Source organism: Terrapene carolina, unplaced genomic scaffold (assembly GCF_002925995.2).
Source record: "Terrapene carolina triunguis isolate 2854851 unplaced genomic scaffold, T_m_triunguis-2.0 Scaffold233, whole genome shotgun sequence".
NCBI lineage: Eukaryota > Metazoa > Chordata > Testudines > Emydidae > Terrapene > Terrapene triunguis.
Window position 1 is genome coordinate 11,716,325 of NW_020664584.1, and position 10,237 is coordinate 11,726,561.

Sequence of the window (10,237 nt, forward strand, 5' to 3'; positions counted from 1 at the left end):
TGTGGGGTCTCTCCCCAACTGGCTGGGCCTGGGCCTGCCACACAGCTGGAGTTCAGGCTCTCCCTTGTACAGAGTCCAAGTCAAGCAAGTGCCAGCCGGAGGGGACGGACACTCCTTGGGGTGGGCTCAGCTGGGACTCTTCCCATTCTCTGGCAGAACTGCCCCTGCTCTCAGATCTGAAGCAGTCAGTCCATGGGCTACTGTTTCACCTTTCTATTTCTGGCACCATCTTCCTCCTGCTCTTCTCAAGCTTCCCACACCTGCTATGCTGAAACCTGAGCCTCTCCTTCCTAGGACAGCCTGACAAGCTAGAACAGATGCAACCTAACACAGCCCCCACTCTCACCCTCCCTTGGAGGCAGAGGAACAGCCCAGCAGGGCTTGGGTTGGAGAGCTGTGCACAATCACAGATAACTCCGGCCGCTTGTTTCACCCCGGGAGTGCCTCACTCTTTCCCACAGGATAACTGTGCTGGCAAGAAGCCGACTTTGATTTTGAAGACACCGGTGTCTATCTTCTCTCTCACGCACCCATCACCGGGTCTGAGCTTGAACATGGGTGGTGACTTCATGAAGGCAGCGAAGGAACAATGATGGAGACGGAAATTCCACTACCCTTCCCCATTCTCTGGGCTGGGTGTAACATGTCTTCCCCAAGCTGGGGTGACAGCTTGCCTGACCCTCCAAGTGGCAACAGGAACCTTTCGATTCCCATGAACAGCCACATGTGCAGGACTCTGCAGCCCCCTCGTTCCCAGTAACTAAGAAACGTTTGCCTTCAGAATCAGTTGCCCTTGAAAGGATAAAGTGGTTTCTACTTTGCTTTGCCAATCAATCTGCACCTCTGTTGTTGTGATTCAGGGTGCTGGAGTGGCTGCACTACTCACTCGTGCTGACACAGCAGAGGCAGGTACTGTTTGCTGAGTGGAGCGTTGCGCTGGAAAAGGAGAAATCACGTGGTCTTTTGGGGTATGTCTTCACAGCCCGCGGCAGCGAGCCTCCCAGCCCGGGCCTACAGATTCAGGCTTGCACTGCCGCGCTACTAATGCCCGTGTAGATGCTGCAGCTCGGGCTCTGAACCCACCCCCTCCCTAGGCTTCAGAGCTGAGCTGCAACATCTACACTGCTATTTACAGCGCGGTAGCACAAGCCCGAGTCTGTCAGCTCGGCTCAGAGACTAGCTGCCTTTTGCTGTGTAGACACACCTCAGGGGTTAGCAAAGCCCTAGGCACCTGCTCTCAGAGACGGAGAACGTACCCCGCCTGGCACAGCTGGGGACCCTGCTTTGGAGGCAGGGCTTGGGTAGCGCTGGGAAGGAGGGGGGGAGAAAACACAAGGGGCCAGAGTGCGTGACCAAACAGTGCCTTCCCCACAAGGCCTCTGGGAAACACAGCAGCATTCCCCGCCTGAATGACCAGCTGCCAATTCCTGCCAGCCACTCCGCCCCAAAACATCAGCCGGGTAGCAAAGGGCCATCTCCAGAACGGGCCGCTGGCCCTGGCGGGAGAAGGAAGCAGCACAAGGGGCCAGCGAAGGGAGAGACTCTTCTCAGCACAGGCATTGGGAGAGCAGGTGACAACTGCTAGGTCTTGAAGTATAAACAGAACCAGAGCATGTTTCAACTGTGTTCCCACCTTAGCTTTTAACCCAGTTAGGACATGGGCCAGCCCCCCCTGTGCTGAATGGCCAGGCCGGATCCCTACCTACCCGGCACGGCAGATGTTATAACATAGAACACACAAAGAATTGTTTCCTAGTGGAAAAACAGACAGAGCATGAAACAGACAAAGGACAGAGTAATTCTCCTCGCCACAGGAACTGTGGGGTGAGGTTCTCTGGCTTGGCTTATTCGAGAGATCAGACTAGGGGACCCCAATAGTCCCTTCTAGCCCATCTATGAAGAGAGATGAGTAGACAAGAAAGGGAAGAAAACTGTCTAGTGGAGGGGGCAGGAGAGAGAGCCAACCAACCATCTGCACTGTTTCTAAAGATAAATGCCTCATTGTCTTGGGTGCAAATACTTATGAATATGCCACGTTACAACCACTATTGTATCTGATTTCTCTTGACAGGGCTCCAGGACCATGTCCTGCCTCAGGAGGAGGGAGAACACATTTGTGTCTGTGTCTGCGGGGAAGCACGCAGGCAACGGAAAGCAGGCGGGTTTGGTAGACTCTTATTATTGGAATAGATGCCTGGGCAGGCTCCCCTAGTGCAGAATGCCAGGGCAATGTCAGCTGGGCATTTGCTGCTTCTGGCAGCAGTACTGGGTTTGGAAATACTTGACTAGCTAACGAAAGGTAGGAAGTTACTCCTGGAATGTCCGATGTTTGCAGGGGAATTACTCCCAGCCACTGGAACCACGGCCTGTCTGCTCCTGCCTGGCGAGCTCCAGTCCTGGGCACGCACTGAAAGGTCTGGAAGGTACGTGCCCATGTGCAGTGGAGTCCTGGGTGACTCCCCCTGCAGGACACTGGCCTTCACAGGCGAGTTTGCTTTGCAGAACAATTTTGAAAGACAGACCGGGCAATAGTTGTGTCGACTGTACTGCTCCCCGTCCCTCTCAGCTGCCTGCCCTGGTCTGGAAGAGCCCCATAAGCTGTTGCCACAGGGTACGACCAGGATGGAGCGGGCAGGAGAAACACTTCATCGCTGTCAAGGGCACAAATAAGTAAGAACCCGAATACGTCCCTCTCCCAGAACCAGACTGCCTGATACAGAGAGAGGTCATGATGCCAGCTTACGGCCCTTTCACAGCTCACTGTGGGAGAGCCTGCTCCCTGGACTTTGTGCTGTGCCTCTTTTTGCCTTTACAAAGGGCTGGGATGTGCTGTGCTCTGCAGAGATAGCCCTTTAACTGGCTGGATTCCCTTGGCAGAGCTGTGTGAGTGACGCATCAGCAGAGCCACAGGCCAACAGGAGAGACGTGGCCAGTTCCGGAGTAATCTACAGCACAGGAGAGCAGGTCCCTTTTCGAGGGGGCTTTGGACCCCCAAGTTCTGCTCATTCTGATACACGTGCTCGTGCCCAGCCACCACGAGACTCAACACTGCTGCAGTCGGGAGGCGAGGGGTGGCCAGGCGGCCACGCTGCTCCCTGCACGCCAGGGAAGCTGGAATTGGGGTTGCAGCCTGGACTGGGAGACTCGGGCACACGCTTTGTGCATGCTGCTGGTAACTTCCAGTCTGAGTGGCTCAAAGGCCAGCAGTCGCTCAGGAGGGCAGTGTCAGAGCACTCTGGAAACTCTCTCCATCAGAGGGAAGCAGTGGAAAATCCCTGAACCCAGCCCTGGCTCCCCCCAATCAGAGTTTCAGGTCTTTCCCACTCTTGTCCCAGAGGATTCATGGGAGCCATGGCAGCACGAGAGCCATTTCCTAATCTGCGCCGATGTAATGAAACAGATGGAGAAAGTGCGGCCCCGCAGGAGCCAGACACTCCACAGCAGCAGCAAATGGGAAAAGTAGAGAGGTCTAGCTGGCCCCTTGCCTCCAACTGGCCCTCTGAAAATGGAAGGCAAGCTAGGGGCCATGCCCAGTCCTCTAGCCCCAGAGCCTGCTGTGAGTGGGGGAGGAAGGTGACGGGAGAGCTCGCCAGGCAGAGCACAGCACACATCACAGTGTTGTGGAGGCAGAGATGTGCAGAAGTGCGATCTCAGAGTCTCCAGCTTTAGGGCCCATTGATTTCAACCCACAATCTAGTCAGGGCACATTAGGAGTTTTGCCCCAAGAAATATGGTTTTAGGCAACACCACGAACGAGTCTAGCATACAGCAGGCTGTTCACTAGGACCCCTGGCAGCAGCACTGCCAGACTCCACCAGACATGCACTGGCTCAGAGAAAACTCGCTTGCCAGGGGGATTTGCGCCATGATTTTGCAGGGAAAAGAGTCTGAGGCACCTTGGACCCATCTTTCCTTCTTCCCTGCAACTCCTGCTGCACAGCACTACCCCAACATGCTAGATGCCAGTCACACAGGCAGGAGGACATCGCCTGCCCCAAAGAGCCAGCCATGAACGAAGACTGGCTCACAACAAGGGCGACTGTGTTCAGCTATTGCAAATGGTAACGACACAGGGCTGGGAGCCAGGAGACCTGGGTTCTGTTCCCAGCTCCGCCCCAGACTTCCTGGGGGACTTTGATCAAGTCACTTGCCCCTCTGGGCTGCAGCTTCACAAGCTGTGAATCCCCTTGGGAATTTACACTGCCCATATCTCCACACTACCTGAGCACTGTGCACAACAGCAATGCGAGCCCAGGTGAAGGCCTCCTGGGGAGTCTCCTGACCTCCCTCCCAGGGCTTCAACGTGCGTGGAGCACACCATGCACAAGGCGGGGGAGACGTGCCCATGTCAACAGCAGGGCTGGGGGAGTGGGAAAGCAGGGACAACAGCTGGCAAAATCCCAACAAGAAACACACTCGCTTGTTGTCAGACCAGTTCCTCGGAGTAAAAACAAAGCCTCTTAGCCAAACACACTAGCATCCAGTTATTGTTCCTTGGCTGACGTGTGCAAGTGACCGTGAGCTCTGCCCCAGCTCCATGGCAGCCCCGCTAGGCTGTCAGAGAGAAAGGGCTGGGGCAGGGTGACAGGAAAGGAACCCGCCAGCCCAAGACCCCGGTGTAGTCCAAGAGGCTTTGCCCCCAAAGGTTTAGTCTCCTGCCTGGCACCCTCTACATAAGGAGCTGGTAGCCTGCGTCTGTGGCTCGGTAGCTCGGCCTTTCCTGGCAGCCTCTCCACTGTGCAGCCCCAGCTGTCCAGCAAGGGGGAGCGAATGATTCATCCCGAGTTCACCCTTAGATCTGATCCCAGCATTTCACCCCGATCGCAGCGCACTGAACGCAGCCTGTCGTCTAGCCAGCTCTCCCCAGCGGGGAGCCCAACCCCCAGCGCAGGGCATGGTGTCCAGCCAGCCAGCCCAGCTTCCCAGGCTGCGTCCTCAGTCCCCGAGTCCACACCCAGCAGCCGGTGCCTGCAGGGCAGAGAGCTGCACAGCAGTTACGCAGGAGAAAGTTGTAGGCAGTACAAAGCCTTCCCTACCTTCCAGGGTCTGGCCTCTTCTCTGCACTGCTCTGCCCCTTGCTCTTCTCCACCTCCTGCAGCAGGGCCGTTTGAACCGGGGTGTTTCTCCCATCACTGCTTGTGCTGTCCGTGTGCTGAGGCCCCCTGCAGTCAGACTGGGACCTGCGTTTCATGGCCTGGAGCTGTGCCAGTGGCACAATGTCACAGCCCTGTGGCCGGTGCCATACGGTTTGCTGGGTGATGGCGTTGTAATAATAGAAGCGATTGTTGTTCTGGTCGAAGAGCTCCCACCACTGCTTCTGGTCCGACTGGCGAACTCTCAGGTTGGGAGGTGGCTCCCAGCCACACTCACCGGTGGCCAAGTTGACATACATTCGCTCCCGAGAGCGGGGCTCGATGATCTCCACCCAATCCGAGCTGCAACAGCAAAGAAAGGCACAGTCAGTCTGGGCGGGGGCCACAAGGCAACCGGAATACCCCGCGGGCACGCAGCCAGCTGCCTGTCAGTCCCTGGGCCAGGACTCGGGGTAGGAACAGGCAACCAGGCTCTGGATCAGTGTTACAGTGACCTCTGTGAAGGGGGAGCTATATTGGGCTGACACCTTTTTGGTGAAAGGAGGCCTACACAGCGTTTCACATCCTGCTTATTGTTTGGACCCACAGGACAATAAAGTCCAGGCTGCGTGTTCAGCTGGAGGAGCATGGGAGGTGTCAGGTTGTTGCAGTCGCTCCAGGACCACAGGCAAAGGGAGGCAGTTGTTCAATCCTTAACAAAGACACCTCTTTCCAAGACAGCAGTTAGTCATTGACACAGGTTCAACATGACCCCAGGTTTTAAACAGTGTGACCAAAACCCCCTTTCCCACTTAGCTCCGCATTCCCTTGATTAGCCATTTGTTTCATACACACTAGTTCTCCAGTCACTATGAAGCCCTCTGTCCTCAAGAGGGTCTGATTTCTAGTGTAACAGCACAAGAAGAAAAACCTCTTTGTTTTCAGCCTGGTCTTCCAGGCACTATCAGAAAACAGCAGAGAAGGGCACATGCCCTTTCAACAAAGAGTCTAATAGCTCAGGCTGCCTTTCTGCTGAGCCCATGAGGATCACGCAGAGGGGTTGCAACAAGCCAGAACAGCAATGGCAGGGCAGAGGACCCAGAGGCTGGGGGCATTCACGTCTGAGTGCCAGGAAATACCAAGCCATGGCTCTCACATGCATAAACAAAGGCTCCAGGTGTGACCCAAGTGTTGCTGCTTTGTCAGGGAACCTGCAGCCACCACACATTGCACAGCTGCAGGAAATCGGGCCTCAGGACCGGCCTTGCACACAAGACTGGCACCTGCCTAAAGGTGTGAATTACAAGCTATGTTTAAATTTGTTAGTCTCTAAGGTGCCACAAGTACTCCTGTTCTTTTTACAAGCTATGTTGTTCAGTGCAGATCTGGGGAAATAGAATGCTGCTATTTCAGATTCATAGTGCCCTATTTTGATTTAACTGAAGTGGGATTTTTACCATTGAAGTTAATGGGGAAACTGGGTGTTCTGCACTTGGCCATTCATTTAAGTGCCTAACTTTAGGGTCCTGTTTCTGAAAGTCTTGGCCTTCATTCCCATGCAGTTTGACCAAGGGGTCTGCAGTCTGCCCGTCTCGGAGGCCTCTCAGAAACTGTACTGAATTAAAAGCACAAACTGCTCAGACACGGCACTTGGTTCACTTTCATCTGAACAAAGGGCTGCAAGAACTCCTCTCCCCTGCACAGGTGAGTCAGGAAGGAGAGGGCTGGATCTGGGCAGGCCAGCCCATAAGAAGACCCTGGAGAAAGGTGACCTCTTTCATGGGAAGGAGCTGGCAAGACGTTCCTGGAGAAGGTGCAGAAACAGAACCAGTGGTGGTGTGCTGGTAACAAGCATGGCTGACGGTGTGCTCAGAGTACAGCACAGCAGCAGGTGCCCAAGGCCGGCCCGCAGGGGTCTCATTTACAAGGGTCTCTCTGAAGGTTTGGCCTGCTGGGGAAGCCAAGGAACTGGAGGAGTTTCCCTGCAGGGAGGAGAAGACACAAGCCCTACAGAAGTGAGATACCGTGCGCCACTAGAATGCACAGGGCAAGCAGGACAACTCAAAAGCTCAGCTGATCACAGAGAGCGGGACTAACAACCCATCCGCGATGAGCTCTCTGCCTGGGCCCTGGGCCGGTACAATAGTAAATAGCCCGGCCAAACGCCCAACAGACGAGCATATTGGGAAAGACATAGTACACCCAGCACTAGGCCCAGTATTAAGTCTCAGTAATGGGCAGGGGCCAGGAATGCTATAGCAACGCTAGACTACATCTGCAGATTGTTCCCTAACATCTGCATTCGTCTGCAGGGGCTTAGCCTCACTTGATGGCTCTTCCTGGGAGGAGTTTTAAGAGCCCAGCTCTTTGATATTAAGATCACTGTAAGGCATTAGGCTGGTCAGTCAGGTGATATTTGTTAGCCACTGGGGGTAACTGGGCCAAACAATTCAGAAAACCCACCAACTCCTTCACAGGTCCCACGCTTGGGCACTGGCAGTCGTTTTACCTCCCTTTCCAATTAACACCTCCCCCCAGCATTCAAGGCAATTCTCACTTCTGTTAACCCAGGTAAGGATAGCACAGGTGGGCCTGGGAGTGAGAGCCTCTTGGTTTGGAGATGAAGACCAAGCACAAAAATCCCCTGGTGCCTGTACCGCGGTCATGGTGCGGCACAATTACACACTGACAAGGGCACATTCACAGAGCGCAAACTAAATCAACCCCCACACAGCTCACCACCAAGTTGCAGATTAACTCTTTCATGTGTGTTCTAAATTGTAAAACGCACCCATTGCAGCTGGTCCTGGGCACTGTAACATGTGTTAAAACACTGCCAAAAGCCAAGCCAGAGCTGACAAGAGTGGACTTTGTATATAAAATCCCTTCCTCATGCCTTTGGGCCAGAGAAGAGAGAAGGGTAATTAACTAGGGCCAGTCCGACCCACAGGAACAGCACGCCCTAGCAGAGGGCCCTCCACACAGAATATTCTGATCTCAGATCCCAACAGTTTATATCTAGAGGGCAACAGCCAGCTTCACTGCTGAGGCAGAGCATGAGAGGGATGCAGCCTCTTGGACAGCCAGGATCCAAACCACACTGGGCTTTAAATACTGACAGCAGCTCCTTGAATGGCACCTGGAAGGGACCAAGAACCCACTCGTGCACCAGGCTCTTTATGGCCATTCCCGATCAGCTGTTGGAGCTTCTGGCTGGTCTTCACATGTAGCCCCATGGAGAGCATATTGCAACCTCCAGCCTGGATCATGGCCTGGCCCTATGGAACTGAAGCAAGGCCCATGCCAGAGAGAAATGGTCACAATCACCAAGGCCAAAGCCACTTAGAAAGAGTCAGAAATTATCATGGAAATAAAAAGAAGGGGCTCAAATTGCCAACCACTTTGAGGGCAGCTGGCCCATCCCCACCAAACTCTAGCGTGTCCCCAATCACCCAGGATCACGTCCACCTACCAAGAGAGCCCAGGCAGCTTGTTTTCATTCATGTCACTGTCCCAGGAGAGACACAAAGCTGTGTGACATCAAAGCCCTCGGGGCACCACAGCCCATCCCCCCCACACACCCCACTCTGCTGGCCTCCCATACAGATCAGTTCGGAAATGGGGAGCCAGGGGTCCAGCAGGAAGCGAGTAGCCTTCCACTCACCTGCAAGGCCACTTCTCCATCCAGAGGCGGGGGTGTTCGCATCATTTATAAACACCGAAGTAGAATTAAGGATACTCCAGATGGGATTCCGAGGCTGACCCACTAGCCCCAGTATTCACCCCAAACTTAGCGTGCACGTGCCCCTTCCCCCACCCCCGCAGGGAGAAGCATAATGCTCAGCCCACGTGACCACCATACACATTGCCAGGGCAAGTCACCACCTAAGCGCCTCTCCACAGACAAAGCTAAATACTCCCAGTAAGCTGGCGTTTGCTCTCAAATGGCCCTCAGCAAAACCTGCAATTGGCTCTCAGCCAGCTGTCGGAACTCACGCAGAGCCTGGATCTCCCGCAAGGTGCAGGTTGCAGAAGGGAGTCTCAGGTTATTTTAATCCTAGTTACTGACTAATTCAAATGTGTACGTTAATACCGAGAGGAGGGGACACTGCTGGGGTGTGTTTCACTAGAGCACTCTGTCCTTTCTCCACACCCGCGGAGAGGATCTCTGTCCTTTCAGCCTGCACGTAATCTCTACAGCAGCAATCTGAACAGACTGGGGGGTGGTGTGGGCATCAGGAATGCCAGCCAGGAGGCCGCTGCAGGATTCAAACAGGGAACAGGGAGGGCCTAGCAGGATGGAGCTGTGTGAACAGAAAGAAAAGGCTAGATCTCAGAGATGTTATGGAAGCAGCGGCAAAGTGTGAACACAGCCTAGACATGAGGGCGAGAGAGAGGGAGGAGCCAAGTTATGGGCATGAGTGACACGGTGGTGTTGTCAGCAGTGATAAAGAGACGGGGGAGTAAAGCGGTCAGCGGTTCCATTTCAGCCAGGCCAAGCTTAAAGCTGACCAAGAGAGATTCAAGAGGAGCTGTCAAGACAGGCTGAGGGGAAGAACTGCATCGAAAGACACGGGACAAGGGTGGAGATATATTTTGTGGGAGAGGGCAGGGAGGGATGTGGTTACTTGAGCCAGTGGAGGGTCTAGAAGAGGAGAGTTAGGCCAGCAGTGCAGAATAAGTGACTCGCATCATGGCTCAGCAAGGGAAGGGAGAGGGAGTTTCACAGCGTTTACATACACCAGAAAAATGGCAAAGTCCCCTGTTGCATGATCAAACTATTAATTCAGCAGCATTGTACTTAAGATCCCTTCTGCCAGCAGCAGTTTGCAAGAATTCAGCTCTGAAACAAGAGGAGGAGTACTTGTGGCACTGTAGAGACTAACAAATTTATTTGAGCATAAGCTTTCGTGGGCTAAAACCCACTTCATCGGATGCATGCAGTGGAAAATACAGTAGGAAGATAATATATACACAGAGAACATGAAACAATGGGTGTTACCATTCACACTATAACGAGAGTGATCAGTTGAGGTGAGCTATTACCAGCAGGAGAGAAAAAAAAAAAAACTTTTTGTAGTGGTAATCAAAATGGCCCATTTCCAGCAGTTGACAAGAAGGTGTGAGGAACCCCCGTGTTTATTTTTCCCCCCTACGGTTCCTCA

The 10,237-nt window shown here is 53.9% G+C and overlaps 1 protein-coding gene across 2 annotated transcripts in view; it reads right to left on the reverse strand.

Moving 5' to 3' along the window:
• The window catches only part of LOC112113603 (rho GTPase-activating protein 39-like), a 129,562-nt gene that overhangs the window by 57,150 nt on the left and 62,175 nt on the right, over positions 1-10,237 (reverse strand). For both annotated transcript variants that reach the window (XM_026656749.1, XM_026656750.2), the window contains exon 2: positions 5,037-5,435. In XM_026656749.1, coding sequence (XP_026512534.1) covers positions 5,037-5,435 — 399 coding nt within the window. The remainder of the gene's footprint in view (positions 1-5,036; positions 5,436-10,237) is intronic.